The 18260-nt window shown below is 37.9% G+C and overlaps 1 protein-coding gene across 1 annotated transcript; it reads right to left on the minus strand.

The window, feature by feature from the left end:
• Nucleotides 1-1365: 1365 nt before the first annotated feature.
• PM20D2 (peptidase M20 domain containing 2) lies at nt 1366-18216 on the minus strand. Its single transcript, XM_036871888.1, has 7 exons — nt 17622-18216; nt 15376-15524; nt 12226-12368; nt 10722-10876; nt 3674-3809; nt 2522-2629; nt 1366-2295 (listed from the first exon to the last, which is right to left on the minus strand). Exons 1-7 carry the CDS (start codon nt 18075-18077, stop codon nt 2141-2143), a joined length of 1302 nt encoding a protein of 433 aa, XP_036727783.1. The 5' UTR covers nt 18078-18216; the 3' UTR covers nt 1366-2140.
• Nucleotides 18217-18260: the final 44 nt, after the last annotated feature.

Below are 18260 nucleotides of genomic sequence, written 5' to 3' on the forward strand. Positions count from 1 at the left end.
GTTCTAAAAGCTGATGTGAAGGGTTAGAAGAGCGGCTTGCACAGAGGACAGCCTTAAGGCAGCAGGGTAGCTGTATCCCAGAACAAAGTAAATGCGAAAAGAAAGCAAACTTCGAAAGAGCCAGAACCCTCAATGAGGAGAAACCACTGATGCATTATGATGGTCAACACAGAGCACTGCTGTCTAAATCCCTTTCTTAATGTTTTCAATTCAGAGGCTTCAAGTTTTCTTCTAGGAGAAGATCTGATTATATGATGTAGTCAAAGAGAAACAGTTTTTATTTTACTGTTACATAGGATGGGCTGGCAAACTTTATCTTACAAAGGGCCAGACTGTAAATATTTTAGGTTTTGCAGGTCACACGATCTGGTCTCTGATGCTTTGTTTTTTTCTACAACCCTTTCCAAATGTACAGACCATTTCCAGCACGCTAGCCGTACAGAATCAGGCTGCTTGCCAAATCAGGCCGCAGTCTGCAGACCTCTGATATGCAAGAAAAGCAATTCTCAGCTACTAACTCTCCACCCAAATTCCCTTCTCCTTGTTTCAACTTTAAATAATTTCAGATAGAATAGGAATTAGAGGTTTAAAGGACTGTAAGGATGAGGGATCTAATCTAACTTTCCAAATGAGGAGCCTAAGGCAGAGAGCACCCAAGTGACTTGCTGACAGCAGAGAGGCCAAATGCTCACTTCTCCCTCCTTCCCCTTCCATCTCTGCAATGCTTACACTCAAACTTGAGGACTCCCTTTAAAATAAAGTCTACTGGACCTTTACTATACTCACAGCTTAAAATATTTGTTTGGGCTTCCCTGGTGGCGCAGTGGTTGAGAGTCTGCCTGCCAATGCAGGGGACACAGGTTCGAGCCCTGGTCTGGGAAGATCCCACATGCCGCGGAGCAACTGGGCCCGTGCGCCACAATAACTGAGCCTGCGCGTCTGGAGCCTGTGCTCCGCAACGAGAGAGGCCGTGGTAGTGAGAGGCCCGCGCACCGCGATGAAGAGTGGCCCCCGCTTGCCACAACTAGAGAAAGCCCTCGTACAAAAACGAAGACCCAACACAAACATAAATTTAAAAATAAAATAAAAAAAAATCATTGGCCTTTAAAAAAAAAAAAAAATTTGTTTTACCGGATACTTGTTTCACATTCTTTTATCATGTTCGAGAAAGTCACACCAGGAAAAACTTACAGTACTTTTTAGTTTATATTGAGCTAGCATGGGGCTTAAGGAGGCTTAGAATTCTGTCCCCTAAATTTAATAAACTACTGAGTTTACTCAAGCTGGACAGGCTAGCTTCTGAGAAGAAACCTGAATAGGGCTGCTAGGTAGAGGGGATCAGTTATATGGCATTAACATTCAAGATAAGCAGACATCACTCCTCTAATTAAATTTCTCTGGAACACATGGGGCTACCAAGCAAACACCTTACAGGAAGAGTCTAATCCTATCCATTTACCATTTTTTCTATTACTGAAATATGGAATAAGGAATAGCACTTTAATGCCACCTCTCAGAGTAAATTATATATAAAAAAGAACATTTTCATTTTCCTTCAAATGGTAAAACTAAAGCTTATTCTTTGTACCTGAGTTGCTAGTTGTTTCCCCATAGCATTTCTGATAAAAAGCGTACTTTTATTGTCAATGAAGAAATTCTCTAAACCAAAACAGATATAGTCAGATATTCCAGATGAACCTTCCCTAAATTTAGAACTTGAATTTTAAAACAACTTTATAGAACAATGTTACCACCCTATATCAAAAAAAAAATCTTTCATGTGGCAATTCTGGATATAAGGCTTGAAATCTCTTGGATCTTTCAAATACACTCACACAACATACGGATTTATAAAATGTTATCACTGATAAACCATGTGTCATCCAGGTTGTTTATGAAATGCCATTACATACCAGCCCTGAAATGTCACAATTCCATCACATACAGAGTTGTGAAATTTTCACTCTAGATATGAGGCAATGTGTTTTCTCCACATCATGTCCTCACTTTTCAGGTAAGAGGAATTTGACTCCCTTAAGAATGAAAAACAAGCCATGCCCTGCTCCCTCATTAAAAAAGATTAAAGAAGAAAATCATCACTTCTTCTTCATGATCCGTGAGTGGCTCCTAAATCTTCCTTTTATTCTACTGTATTTAAAAACTCTTCTTCTTGAAGTTTCAATTTAAAGTCCTCTCTGATTCTTTCTAGCAGCTCTGGTTTAAAAATAACATCCAATGCAGTCATTGCCAGAGCTTTGGCCGTTCGCAAAGTGTAGAACTGAGCTTCTTGTGATCCTAAAAGGTAGATAAAATGAATAAAGATAACCTCATATGTATTACAAATTACTTTATTAGTTTTCTGGTTAGCTCTCAATATCTAAATTGCCTCTCCAACTGCCCACCACAATATAGTATTTCCTGAGGTGAAAGAAGTAATAATAGGCTAAACTAAACAGTTAGAAAGGCAACTACTACTACAAAAAGAGTATATGCCAAGACATTCACTTGTAATAACACTTACCTGCAGCTTCAGTATATTGTTCTGTATGATTCAAGGCATTAGATCCAATGTAAAAATATGGATGAATCCCAGGAACCACAAAAGTAACATTTCCAAAATCAGTAGATCCTTGGAAGGTAAGACAAACCATGAATTTCTAATTGCTAGTCCAATGGGCACTAAAGCACATTTATCTTAATCTCTATAGCACCTGACATGATTTACTACTCCTTCCTTTCCAGAAATTCTCTGCTCTTTTGGTTTCCATGACTCCACTCTCCTAACTGTCTGGCTTTCTCTGTCTCCCTCTCTAGTCACTTTCCTTCACCTGTCACCTGAGTACTGGTGATCCCTAGGGTTTCATCTCTGGGCGACTCCTCCTCCTGTGTACCTGGGCAACCTCATCAACATTGAAACCTATGGTTTCAATCACCTCTCATGTATTGACAACCCCTAAGTCTCCACCCAAACAACTTTTGGAACAGGCTACCGGACAGCTTTCCTTAGAAGTCCTGTGAACACCTCAAATTTAACAAACTAATAATTAATACCAACCCACCATACTCCAGCCTGCTCTTTCTCTTGAACTCTTATCTCACTGAATGACATCAACACCCTGTTTTTATCTCCAAGTCCCTCTGAGTCTATTTCAGCAACATTTATTATTATATTTTGAGAGGCTTTTCTAACATGCAAACGTATTAGTAATAATGCTCTTAAAAGGAAAAAAACCTAAAATAACCTGATATGCTTATGATTATTTAAATTCTAACAATTGTTTGTTACTCCTCAGAAACTGAAAATGCCCCCATATAACTAAGTCCTTAGTAACCTGCTTACTGATGACTGGAAATGAATTAAAATTCGATTTCCCCTTTAAGTAGCTTACTTAAAAATTAGAACTAAGCAAATTTAAACACTAGAAATATTGAGAATATAAAGCAAAGAGTATGTTGGCTATTTCTAAAAACAAACCTGTTCACTTGACATTCTACATTCACTGAAGAGTGCATCACTGTCTTTCCCCTACCCATTAAGTTTGTGAAAAATCTCATTAAAAATCACGAGCAATACCTCCCCCAACCTCCAAAGCTGTTAAACAATACCATTTAACCATAGATGGTACTTCCCTTCCTCAAATAGCATATGATATGTTTGAAAGAACTTATTCACCTGAAGGGACATTCAACATTGCATCTTCTGAAATGAAGTCTATTCCCAGCTTTTTTCCATTTTCAATGTAAGCTTTCCACAGGCTCTTATTGGGAAGAACATTGTAATAATCATGTGCTCCACCTTTAATTTCTACCTAATAAAAAAATTATAAAACAAATTTTGAATTAAGAAACTCAAATTCACTATCTAATTTTCAAACTAGCAATAGTTCTCTAACAGAAAGAGGCTTAAGAGGAGGCACCTCCCCTTCAGGATATAAACTCTCTCAAATCTTTTACCTTAAAAAAGTATGTTTTTCTATAACGGGAGTTCCTAGGACCCTATCTCCTTTACATTATATATGCACCAAAGCACACGAGGTCACCTAGTCAGTGAGTCTCAACTTCAGTCCCTAAACAGGGTGTGGGAGAGGCCAGGAGTCTCCATTTTAGCCAGCACCCCCAAGTAATTTTGATGCATGTGGTCCCAAAACCACATACTTAAGAAACACTGCTGTAGGCTATAGCCTCTAAAAGAAAGAAATCAAGATTTACCGATTTTCAATATACAAACTGACACTGACACTGACACCACTGCCTGGTCTGAAAGGTATACCATATCCTGAGCAAGACAGAAGATTCACAATGCGGAAGGGTTGACTATGGTCCTCATTTATTAATTTCAGTGCATGAAGATACAGAAGCAGTTTATACGTGCCCAGTTAAGAGGATTTACAGATTTAGATTTGACTAAATCAAAAATGGGCAATACTCCCACAAACTAAAGATAATCCCAATAGCATTAGCAAAAACCAATTATAAAATGGCAAAGGTAATATTCTACTTTTAGCAACATCTAAGTTAGAAACAATGACAACTTAAGTAGATACTACAAGTCAGCCAAAACATAAAAAATTATTAAAAGACTATTTAAAATATAGGAGAAGAGGAGATAAGCAATCTATCTGATAAGATGTTTAAGGTAACAATCATAAAGATGCTCAGAGAACTCAGAAGAATGGATGAACAGAGTGAGGAGTCAGAAGTTTTTAACAAAGAGTTAGAAAATATAAAAAAGAACCAGAGCTAAAGAATACAATAACTGAAATAATAAATACACTAGAAGGAATCAATAGTAGATTAGACGATACAGACGAATGGACCAGCAAACTGGAAGACAGAGTAGTGAAAATCACTCAAGCTGAACAGAAAAAAGAAAAATGAATTTTTAAAAATGAAGACAGTTTAAGAGTCCTCTGGGACAACATCAAGAGTACTAACATTCGTATTATCAGGATCCCAGAAGGAGAAGAGAGAGAAAAAGGAGCAGAGAACATATTTGAAGACATAATAACTGAAAACTTCCCTAACCTGGGAAAGGAAACAGACATCTAGTCCAGGAAACACAGAGAATCCCAAATAGGATCAACCCAAAGAGGATCATGCTGTCCTTAAATGGCAAAAATTAAAGATAAAGAGAGAGGGGCTTCCCTGGTGGCACAGTGGTTAAGAATCCGCCTGCCAAGGCAGGGGACATGGGTTCGAACCCTGGTCTGGGAAGATCCCACATGCCGCAGAGCAACTCAGCCCGTGCGCCACAACTACTGAGCCTGTGCTCTAGAGCCCGTGAGCCACAACTACTGAGCCCACATGCCACAAATACTGAGCCCGTGCACCACAACTACTGAAGCCCGCGTGTCTAGAGCCCGTGCTCCGCAACGACAGAAGCCACCGCAATGAGAAGCCCACACACCATGGCCAAGAGTGGCTCCCGCTCACCGCAACTGGAGAAGGCCCGCACGCAGCAACGAAGAATTAAATAAATAAATTAAAACAAGCAAACAAACAAAAACCTCTCCACAAAGGAGGTGTAGAGGGAACATACCTCAATAACAAAAGTCAAACAGAAATATAGATCAATGAACAGGATAGAGAGCCCAGAGATAAACCCACGCACCTAATTATGGTCACCTAATCTATGAGAAAGGAAGCAAAAATATACAATGGAGAAAAGACAGTCTTTCAATAAATGGTGCTGGGAAAACTGGACAGCTACATGTAAAAGACTGAAATTAGAACACTCCGTAACACCATACACAAAAATAAACTCAAAATGGATTAAAGACCTAAATGTAAGGCCAGACACTCTTAGAGGAAACATAGGCAGAACACTCTTTGACATAAACTGCAGCAAAGTCTTTTTTGACCCACCTCCTACAGTAACGAAAATAAAACCAAAAATAAACAAACGGGACCTAATTAAACTTAAAAGCTTTTGCAAAGCAAAGGAAACCACAAACAAAATGAAAACCATAAACACTCAGACTGGGAGAAAATATTTGCAAATGAAGTAACCGACAAGAGATTAATCTCCAAAATATACAAACAGTTCATGCAGCTCAATATCAAAAAAAAAACAAACAATCAAAAAATGGGTGGAAGACCTAAATAGACATTTCTCCAAAGAAGACATATAGATGGCCAAGAAATACATGAAAACATGCTCAACATCACTAATTATTAGAGAAATACATATCAAAACTACAGTGAGGTATCACCTCACACCAGTCAGAATGGCCATCATCAAAAAATCTACAAACAATAAATGCTGGAGAGGGTGTGGAGAGAAGGGAACCCTCCTACACTGTTGGTGGGAATGTAAACTGGTACAGCCACTGTGGAGAACAGTATGGAGGTCCCTCAAAATACTAAAAACAGAACTACCATATGACCCAGCAACCCCACTCCTGGGCATATGCCTAGAGAAAACTGTAACTCAAAAAGACACCTGCACCCCTATGTTCACTGCAGCACAATTTACAGCAGCCAGGATGTGGAAGCCACCTAAATGTCCATCAACAGAGGAATGGATAAAGAAGATGTGGCACATATATACAATGGAATATTACTCAGCCATAAAAAGAAATGAAATTGTGCCATTTGCAGAGACATAGATGGCCCTAGAGACTGTCATACAGAGTGAAGTAAGTCAGAAAGAGAAAAACAAATATCATGTAATATTGCTTATATGTGGAATCTAGAAAAATGATACAGATGAACTTATTTGCAAAGCAGAAATAGAGACACACAAGTAGAGAACAAACGTATGGATACCAAGGGGGGAAGGGGGAGGTGGGATGAACTGGGAGATTGGGATTGACTTACATACACTACTATGCATAAAATAGATAACTAATGAGAACCTACTGTATAGCACAAGGAACTCTACTCAATGCTCTGTTGTGACCTAAGTGGGAAGGAACTCTAAAAAAGAGGGGATATATGTATACGTATAACTGATTCACTTTGCTGTACAGCAGAAACTAACATAACATTGTAAAGCAACTATTCTCCAATAAAAATTAATAATTAAAAAGAAGTCATATACGACAAGCCCACAGCCAACATCATAATCAACAGTAAAAAGCTGAAAGCATTTCCTCTAAGATCAGGAACAAGACAGGGATGCCCACTCTGCCCACTTCTATTCAACTTAGTATTGGAAGTCTTAGCCACAGCAATCAGACAAAAAATAGAAATAAAAGGCATCCAAATTGGAAAGGAAGAAGTAAAACTGTCAACTGTTTGCAGATGACATGATGCTATACATAGAAAACCCTAAAGATGCCACCAAAAAACTACTAGAACTCATCAATGAATATCGTAAAGTTGCAGGATACAAAATTAATATAGAGAAATCTGTTGCATTTCTATACACTAGCAATGAACTATCAGAAGAGAAATTAAGAAAACAATCCCATTCATGATCTCATCAAAAAGAATAAGATAACCTAGGAATAAATCTAACTAATGAAGTAAAAGACCTGTACCTGGAAAACTATAAGACACTGATGAAAGCAAATGAAGATGAGACAAACAGATGAAAAGATATACCATGTTCAAGGTTTGGAAGAATTAATATTGTTAAAATGACCATACTACCCAAGGCAATCTACAGATTCACTGCAACCCCTATAAAAATACCAATGGCATTTTTCACAGAACTAGAACAAATAATTCTAAAACTTGTAAAGAAACACAAAAGACCCTGAATAGCCAAAACAATCTTAAGAAAGAAAAACAAAAGGAGGTATCATGCTCCCTGATTTCAAACTATACTACAAAGCTACGGTAATCAAAACAGTATGGTACTGGCACAAAAGCAGATACATAGAGCAATGGAACAGAACAGACAGCCCAGAAATAAACCCATGCACCTTTGGTCAATTAATCTACAAAAAAAGGAAGCAAGAATATACAATGAAGAAAAGACAGTCTTTCCATAAGTGGTGTTTGGAAAACTGAACAGCCACATGCAAAAGAATTAAACTGTACTACTTTCTCACACCATATACAAAAATAAACTCAAAATGGATTAAAGATTTAAATGTAAGACCCCAAACCATAAAACTCCTAGAAGAAAACATAGGCAGTATGCTCTTTGACGTCAGACTTAGCAATTTTATTTTTTGGATATGCCTCTTCAGGCAAGGGAAAAAAAAGTAAAAATAAATGAATGGGACTACATCAAACTAAAAGGCTTTTGAACAGTGAAGGTTACCATCAACAAAATAAGAAGGCCACCACTGAAAGGGAGAAGATGTTTGCAAACAACAGATCCAACAGGGGTTAATATCCAATATATACAAAGAACTCATACAACTCAATAGCAAAAAACCAAACAGCTTCATTAAAAAAATGGGCAGAGAACCTGAATAGACATTTTTCTACAGAAGACATACAGACGGGAACAGGCACATGAAAAGATGCTCGACATCACTAATCATTAGGGAAATGCAAGTCAAAACCACAATGAAATAGCACCTCACATCTGTCAGAATGGCTATTATCGAAAAAGACAACGAATACATGTTGGTGAGGCTGTGGAGAGAAGGGAACCCTTGTGCGCTACTGGTGGGAATCTACATCGGTACAACCACTATGGAAAACAGTATGGGGATTCCTCAAAAAATTAAAAATAGAACTACCATACTCTCCAGCAATTTCACTTCTGGGTATGTGAAGAAAATAAAAACGCTAATTCGAAAAGATATATGCACCCCTATGTTCACTGCAGCACTATCTACAATAGCCAAGATATGGAAGCAGTCTAAGTGTCCATCAACAGATGGAATGTAAAAACAATAGCTAAAGGTATACATATATACAATGGAATATTAAGCAGCTGTATTAATCAGCTGTATAAAAAGAATGAAACATTGCCATTTGCGACAACATGGATGGACCTAGAGGGTATTATGTTAAGTGAAATAAGTCAGACAAAGAAAGACAAATACTGTATGATTTCACTTACATGTGGAATCTAAAAAACAAAACAAATGGACAACTATAACTAAACAGAAACAGGGTCATAAGGAGAACAAACAGGTTGTTGCCAGAGGGAAGGGGGTTTGGGAGAAAAGAGTAGTAGGTGAGGGAGATTACAAACATTCAGTACAAAATAAATGAGCCATAGGTATGAAATGTAGTGTGGGGAATACAGTCAATAATTCTGTAATATCTTTGTATGGTGACAGATGACAACTAGACTTATCATGGTGGTCATTTTGAAATGAACAGAACTATCAAATCATTATGTTGTATACCAGGAGCTAACATAGTGTTGTAGGTCAATTATACTTCAAAAACAAGCAAACTCATAGAAAAAGAGATCAGATTTATGGCTTCCAGAGTCGGGTGCTGGCGGGAGGGGGAATTAGGCAAAAGTAGGCAAAAGGTACAAGCTGCCAGTTATAAGGTAAATAAGTACTAGGGATATAAGTACAACATGATAAAGATAATTAACACTGCTGTACATTATCCATGAAAGTTAGGGTAAATCCTAAGAGTTCTCATCATAAAGGAAAAAAATTTCTTTTCCATTTCTTTAATGTTGTACCTATGTGACATGATGGATGTTCACCAAACTTATTGTGATAATCCATTTCATGATGTATGTAAGTCAGATCATTATGTTGTATACCTTAAACCTATGCAGTGCTGTATGTCAATTTTATCTCAATAAAACTGAGGGAAAAAAGACTTAAATATAGAATCAAATCTAATAACAATGAATCTTATTATAAGGGAATATTATACCTTGGGATATTAGCTAGTGATAATAGTTCATGTATTTATGTTATAAATATTTTAAATATCTATATTTATAATTATAAATAAATAAGGGATGAATGCTTAATTTTTTACTCTTTGGACACTTAACATATACTGTCTTAGAATCACTCTTACTATCTGAATAAATCATACATCTCCAATCTACTGAGGGCAGAAAAAAATAAGGTATGAAGTGTTGGCCCTAACTCTTCACAAACATTATGCCATTATAATTCTCATAAGAACCCTAAGATAGATTATATCATTATCTCCATTTTTCAAGAGAAAATGGAGGCCCAGAGATATTAAATAACATTTCCAAAAGTTACAGAATCAGTGAGGCTGAGAGGCACAAATCCAGATCTTATCTCTCTCCAACCAGACTACAGGCTTGCCCCAGGGCAAGATTTATGCATTCTGGAGCTTCTCATCCCACTGTACGCCCTACATGATTGGTACATACATGCTGCCGACTTTATGAGTCAAATAAACAAAACCTCTTGACTACTGTGTCTATTTTAACTTTCATTCTAGCAAGCCATAAGTATTTATATCACTACTACACATACCTGTCACTTCACCAAAAATAGGTTTGGTTGATTTTGCCATAAAGTTCCCTTTACAGGAACTATATACAGCAATTCCAAAAGCATAACTGCCAATAAGAAAAAATATAACTTGCAAAAAGGCAGGGAGTCTAGCTCAGCAATATCAGTTATTCTAAGTCCTGTGTAATAAGACGACTGCAGTCTTCCCTATGCAGACACTGAGCAAAATAAATAAGAATGAAAGATTTTCACATCAACTATTCAGTCAACTGGTTTCGCATATTCAAGGCATTGATTGCCAAATAAAAGGGAGGCAAATTAGGTTCTAAATGTAACAATATAAACAACCCCAGCCCACATATATACTTCTGATTATAACTTAGATTAACTCTTAAAAGTTCTTACTGTGCACCCAGTAGCCAAAGCTGCAGCTCTGAAGCAATCTTCTGCCTTTTTGGTCAAAACTGGAAGTTCTTTCATTGAGGGTGCACGGAAGTAATAGATTAGTTCAGAATAAGAGGGAATGATATTGGGTATTACACCACCATTTTTTATTATACCTATAAAAAGAACCAAATTACTGGAATTGAGCTTGGAGCTTGGAGATCATTTCTTTAAGCTTAAATACACCCATAAAGTTTTTCAGCCAATATATACATAAAGAAAAATAATTTAAACTTATTAGCATCACATATATGCCAACCAAAGATTTTGATGTTATACAACAAGTTTCTATGCACAGTGTGATACTTTCTCACTAATAGGAAAAAAAATAACTGTCTATGTGTACTTTAGTCTGAGGAATTTATACGATGTTAAGAAATTATGATTCCTGACTATAGAGAAACTGTTAGAAATTTTTACAACTATCTTAAGCCTTCTGGGAGACTTTTATTTCAGTGCGTTTTATTACAGTTGTACATTTTGATAAACTTTTGACATAAGGAAAAAAACCAATGGTATGAGCTTCTATAATTACCCTCATACCTCAGGAATCCCATTTTAAATAGCATTTGGCTCTGGGAAAATCATTTTCATGCCAACAAGAAACCAATGCAAGTCAAAGATGACAAAGTATACTACCAACTGTCAAAACAAATGCATTTATTTGGAACTAGACTGAGAAGGAAGATGTATCCATTCAAAATAATAATGAAAATAAGTATGCAAAACCTATTTTATATGTCCTGTTTTAAAAAGAAATATTTTTTACATATTCCTGTTTATTCTTTTTAAAGAAACTAAGGTAGAAAATTGGTAAAAGTGCAGTTACAAACTAATTTCAGACTATAGCAAAATCAGGCAAAGAACAGATCTTAAAGTATAATAATTTCTTAAATCATAAGGAATTAAACTAAAAAATAAATCTGTACCTTCAAGACAGTACTTTATTACTGTATATATATTAAGGTGATACACATAATTTAAAAAGATGTTACTTAGGATTAACAGCACTTGAGTACATAAAACCAGTAACCACCACTTTTTTTTTTAAATGAGAAAATGATGAAATTTTGTTATTAAGAGACAGTGAAGATAACTGAAAAAATCCAATTCTAACTTTCAAATACCCACAGAATATTGAGACAGTGAGGATAACTGAAAAATCAAGTTCTAACTTTCAAATATCCACAGAAAGAACATAGATCCTTACATAAAAACATTATTTCTAATACTCAAAATGACCATTCTATTTATGTACAAATAATCTTAACTATCTTCTTACCCACATATAAATGAACATCTAGTATCCTGTCCCAGGAATTTCTGAAAATGTTAAAAATTTTTGAAAAATTCATAAAGTACATAAAATATTCCCAAATGTTTTTTTAAATCAAATATTAAGGAATTATACTGCACTGAAATATATTAAGTGCCACCTATTACCCAAAGCATTTGACATTCGTACCATGAACTCTCCAGGTCGGTTTCATTTGTTGTCTTAACGCAGACAGATTGTTGTAGGCGAGGACAGCAGCATCTAATGCATTTAGTCCTTCCCAGGGATAAGCAGCAGCATGAGATGCTTTTCCATAGTACTTCACAATCATACTAGGAAATAAAACATCATTCGGAATTACTTTTTTCAATATCATCAAAGTAAGAAAATCCAAGTAATTAGAACTACCCGACTATTATTCAAAATTAATTCACACTGATGAATTAATTTGTAGCAATAATGTAGCAATTTACATACCTTAGTTCTAGTTTATTATTATGTAATACAGTGACTAACACAAAGAAGGCATTCCAAAAAACCAGAGAAAAAGAACTTTGCTCAATGGAGCTCCTGTACAAATTAAATCTGTACACAATTCAATTTAAACAAACAATGCAATACTGTATTAAGTGCTGGAATTACAAGAGATGGCTCCTGTCTCCTTCTACACTGTACTGTGATAGTTCTATATCAAAGGTCTGCAAAAACTCAAATAATTCTTTCTGTCTTAAGGGTGGGGAAAGGTCAAGGAAAGACAGAAAGGAGGTGACATTTGAAATGGGTTAAGACAACCTCTAAAAATCAGATTATATTCACAGTATTATAAAATATTCTAGCGTTAAGTCAGTTGTTCCTGACCAATATTTTATTAATGTTCCAGAATACCTGTATCACTAATACCTTAAAAGATTTTTAAGAATTAATTAATTAATTAATTTTATTTTTGGCTGGGTTGGGTCTTTGTTGCTGCACGCGTGCTTCTCTAGTTGCGGCGAGCGGGGGCTACTCTTTGTTGCAGTGCGCGGGCTTCTCATTGTGGTGGCTTCTCGTTGCAGAGCATGGGCTCTAGGCGTGCGGGCTTCAGTAGTTGTGGCACTCAGGCTCAGTAGTTGTGGCGCACGGGCTTAGTTGCTCCGTGGCATGTGGGATCTTCCCAGACCAGGGCTCGAACCCATGTCCCCTGCATTGGCAGGAGGATTCTTAACCACTGCACCACCAGGGACATCCCCCTTAAAATTTTATAAATTGTTTTTCCACTTCCCAATAGTTCTCATACCAGTCTACTCAGATACAATAAAAAACAATAAGGTTTAGAGAAAGGATTGTATATTAAATAGTTATTTATAAAGATGACTTGCCTCCATTTGTTTTTTTAACTCTTTGAATACATGACTCATGGCCTTGTCTGATAACCCCCCCCAAAAAAATAATAATAATGGTGACTTGTTTGGATAACACTTTTTAAGCCTGATTAATAGTACCCACATTTAAATTATTACAAAGTCACTCTAGACTTATTTTTTTTTAATGAGCTAGATTCAGGAGGCTCATGGCATTTCTTTACTGATTCCAAACATTCTATTAAAAAAACAAAAACAAGTAAAAGCATCCAAATATATATTTTAAATTTTAGGATACTTGTTATTTCCTCAATCTATATCTTATCACCATCACCCAGAAACTGGAATTTTAACAAAACTGGTGATAAATATTAAAAAATGGAAAAAGATGTCCTTTATGAAAATGGCTCTAGCACCATTTCTTCTAGGGTTCAAATCTATGTACAATTAAAGCACAGTAAACTACAGGAAAAGAAATGTTAATGCCTGTTTTATATCAGCATTAGTATTTTAGGCTTAAAAAGCACACTTAAAAAAAACTGATATGGAATGATATTCAAGACACATTGTTTAATTTTAAAAAGCAAGAGCCAGATCAACGATATATTTAGCAGACTATTTCAGAGGGGGGAAAAATCCTCCTTTAAAATTTAATTTATACATGTACCTATTTTATGTCTATAAATATACCCCCAAAGTCCTGGAAGAATATATATCTCTAGAAAAGGGACTGTATGTGAAAAAGGTGACTAATAGGGACATAGTGCTTTATCTTATTTATTGTTACAGATTTTTAGCATGAATAGATTAGTAATTTTTTAAATTAAATTTTTGTTCTTGCTCTCTTTTCCATCTTAAAAGTTGGCCAGTGAAAAACCTAAGAAGCCAGATACTAAGAAAAGGCCTGAGGCCCAATGGACTGACTTCAGAATCAAGGCCAAGAAGCGTACCTAACCCTAAATCCTAGAAGGCTAATGGACTGGGAAGCCTGCCTGCAGCCACTGGTCCCTTCCAGCCAGAGGCATTGGCAGAGATTTCTAACCTCTAAGGTTTTCCAGAGGTGTACTACTGTACAGCATCCCTGAAACGGAAGTTGAAAGACTCTTCCTACTGTCACAATACCAATTATTCCTGGTGATAAGACCAAAAATACCAGGACAGTTAAAATATTCATCCTCTGAAAACAAGGGATGCAGAGAAATGCAGGATAACTGAACACACAATCTAGAAGCACTGCTGGGGTGGTTCTGCGATTACTCCCTGGCTACTGCAGAGGAGAACATGGGGTTTCCCTGAAGCAGCTGAGCCATGGCTCCTTGGGACCAGACCCCTAACTGGACCATTAACTATTATGGTTGAAATTTCTGATGTAAAAAATTTAAACCACTTAAATGATGCATGCTCCTAGGTACCAAAAAAAAAGTGAGCTTTTCAACATAGAGAAAGATAAAAAAGAAAAAAAAAAGTTTCAGCACCAGACAAATCAGAAAAGGATATATTGGCAAATTCCAATCAAATCCACAGCTAGTCAGTTTCTGTATTTTTTCGTCAGGAACATAATTTATCCTTTTTGCAAAGAACTCAAAATAAGTAAACTAGAGAAGTGTGTTTTCTTCCCAAGTCTAACAAAGCTGTCTCTTGCAGATCTATTCAGCTGCAAATGCAACTCCATATCAAAGGACAGACATTGTCCAGAAACCAGATTCCTCTCAATTCAAAATAGAACATAAGTGTTAACATATTGTTTGCTATTCTTACGCTTTTTAGGCAGTATTTTAACAGTTCAATTATGAACACCATATTAAATCTCAATTAGAAGGGGCCTACCAAATGTCGTTCAATGGAAATCAAATATCACACCATTATCTTTCAATTTACTGTTTTTTTTCAATTTACTTTTTAAATGCAGAAGTACGGAGTTTTAGCCTCCAGTTAAGTCACTAAAGTATTCTAATAGCCTGTTTTCCACTACGAAGTTTATTTCAACTTGATTACTCACTCATGTTCAGCCATATCAGGTAGATAAGCAGCATTCTCTTGAGATGGATGGGCCATAAAAACAACATCAAGATTTTCAAAAGCCCCTGCTTCGATTAAATCAATTTTGCCACCACCATCTTCTTCTGCAGGGGTTCCCAGAACAATTACCTAGAAAGAAATACCTGTGTCAGAGCAACAAAAAATCCTAGCAGGCGATATCAGTCAGGTTCCCTTGCATATGTATTCACAATCTAAATCAAACTATGAAGAGAGGTTTTGTTCTCTGACTCAAGTAAGGCAGTGGGCAAAAATCTACCGTGCTAAATTCACCACAAACTTGCAATTGACATTATTATACCAATTTGGCTCAAAGTATGCACTAAAGTCTCTATAGGAAACTTTTCCCAATCTTATAACACAATTTTATAGAACTAATGTCAAAGATGAAAAGAGATAAGTACTATATACTAAGTTCCTCAAAATTATTTAGGACTTACTTCTTAAAGCTTATTTTTGACTGTCTTTTAGTATATATGTATATAATTATTCATAAGCATTTTACTAGTAAGGAACTTTCTAGTTACTTATTAGTTATCCTCACAACAACCCTGTGAGGTAGGTGAGCGATCTGTATCATCATTTTAGGAAGGGTGGTTTTGAGGCATGGAGTGAAATGTCTTGCCCCAGATCACAGAGCAAGGCTTAAAGCAGAGCTGGGATTAGATACCCTGACCTTCAGGCCTGAACTCTGTTTCTTTACCAAACTACCTCTTTAAAAGGTCTTAACGCATTAATCCTTTATGAAAAGCATTGAATAAATCTTAATACCACAGTTAGAAACGGCCAACTATTACACAAACTTACTAATTCGATTCCACCAGCTCAACCAGGCAGATTTATTGGTCACCAAACACCTAATTAAACAAAAGAGAACTTTACAGAATAAACATTTTACTTTGATATTTAAACTTAACTTCTTCAAACAATTTTTAAAAGCAAAGAAAAATTATCTATAAACAACTAATATACTTTCAAGGTCACGTATAAGAACACAATGAAACAAGTTGGAAAAGTTCTTGGCTTGCAAAGAGAATCAACATAAATTCCATTTTCAGATAAGACAGATAACCTTACTAAAACTGAGTATTACCATTCAAAATCAGAAGTGTGTGTATTTCCCAAAGTCTTGCTTTATTCAGAAGTTATAAAGCACCCAAACTCTTAAATTAAGTTGCTTTTTACTCTTAACCCTTGACTCATTAAATCTGATGACTTTTCAGGTTAAATCTTGCGGACTTCTCTGAACCTTTCATAAACCTGGTTAAAGCTAAATCTCTCCAGTGCTTCATGCAATGGCAAAGGACACCTCCTCCCCCAAACAAAACAAAAACCTAGCCAGATGAAAAACAAGGCCCAGAGGCAGAAAAGAGAAGGCGGCTAAAGAGAAAAAGCCACAAAAGATGGAACTGTAAGGATAAAAGAGAAAGGTTACTGACACTGGAAAAAATGGGCTAAAGAATATTAAAATATAACATCAGTCTTCCCCTTAACCTGAGCAGTGGTGATTGAATCTTAGCCCACAGAAAGAATATACCATCTGGAAAAACAGAGTAACACAAGGTTAAACTTGCCCTGTGGCTAACGTAAACATTTCCCCGTTTAAAGGATCGAGCTATTTCTTAAAATCGCGAAATAAACTTTAAGACTTTAGGATCATGTAGTTAATGTTCACTCTCTTCCCATTTTTTGTATACTTCTAGAGGTTTTGTAGTTCTAACGACTGAACATTTCCTATCCAAATTCCAATGATTCGAATCACAACAGCTCCTAGGACTGCCACAAACAAAAGATTTTTTTGGAGGCTAACGAAGAGGGTCTGCAGGTTTCCCTATAATAACTACCTCCTCCCAGAGATTGCACAACCTTGTCAGCAAATTGCGATTGCCCCTGTTACCAAAAATAAGCCATCACGAAATGGTTCTACGTTCTTTCCTAAGGGAGAGAGTCCACTCAACTGTTTACAACTACGCAGGAGTGAAAAAGCAAAAATCTGCAAAATGTCGCTAGGTCAGCAACTCATGAACTACTGACTTTGATCCAGGGGTTCTGCCTACTAGCAAAAGCCAGGACGTCGAGTGCTGTCCCCTACACCTGCCCCGGGGTGGGAAGGGACGGAAGCGCACAGGAAGCGCCGGCTCCCGCCCTTCTCAGGTCGGTCCCGGCCTGGGCTGGCGATGGGAGTCCCAAGCCCGGGCCCCACCTCACCTTCACCGGCAGAGGCAGCCTGGGGAGGCTCTCCAGGGCCCCCTTGACGCCCAGCGCGGCCGCCGCCCCGACCTCGGCGATCAGGTTGTGGCCGCAGGCGTGCCCGATGCCTGGCAGCGCGTCGTACTCGCAGAGGAAGCCCAGGTGCAGCGGGCGCGCCGCCGCCCAGCCCCCCGGCGGCCCCCACTCGGCACGGAAGGCCGTGACCAGCTGGTAGTGCGGCTGCACCAACCACGAGGCGGCCGGGCGCTCGCTCTCGAAGAAGCGCGTCAGCACGCCGTGGGCATGGTGCTCCTCGTAGGCCAGCTCGGGCTCGCTCCAGATCTCGCGGCTCAGGGCCCCCAGGCGCTCGGCCGCCTCGTCGATGCACTCCGCCGCGCGCAGCTTCAGCAGCTCCACCTCGAAGACGGCGGCGCAGGCGCCCCCCTCCACCGGCCTCTCCTCTCCGGGTCTCATCGTGCCCACAGCCCGTGACCGCTCAGCGCTCTTCTCGACCGCCCGCTAGGTCGCTCCCTCCTGGGGGCCCACTGAGCCGGCGCACACGCCCCACGTTCGCTGCGCAGGCTGTCTCCGCAGCTCCCGGGAGACCCACCCCCGAGCCCCCGCGCCCCGCCTCCAGCGCCACGCCGGAAATGTGCT

This window comes from Balaenoptera musculus, chromosome 12 (genome assembly GCF_009873245.2).
Source record: "Balaenoptera musculus isolate JJ_BM4_2016_0621 chromosome 12, mBalMus1.pri.v3, whole genome shotgun sequence".
Classification (NCBI taxonomy): Eukaryota; Metazoa; Chordata; class Mammalia; order Artiodactyla; family Balaenopteridae; genus Balaenoptera; species Balaenoptera musculus.

What these genes read in the sequence shown, in the direction of transcription:
- PM20D2 (XM_036871888.1), bottom strand. Translation starts at nt 18,077, where the DNA reads ATGAGACCCGGAGAGGAGAGGCCGGTGGAGGGGGGCGCCTGCGCCGCC. An exon ending in CTTTGGCTACTGGGTGCACA is followed by an intron (nt 3,810 to 10,721) that starts GTAAGAACTTTT and finishes TTTTTTTATTAG; the next exon opens with GTAGAAATTAAAGGTGGAGC. An exon ending in ACAATATACTGAAGCTGCAG is followed by an intron (nt 2,296 to 2,521) that starts GTAAGTGTTATT and finishes TCTACCTTTTAG; the next exon opens with GATCACAAGAAGCTCAGTTC.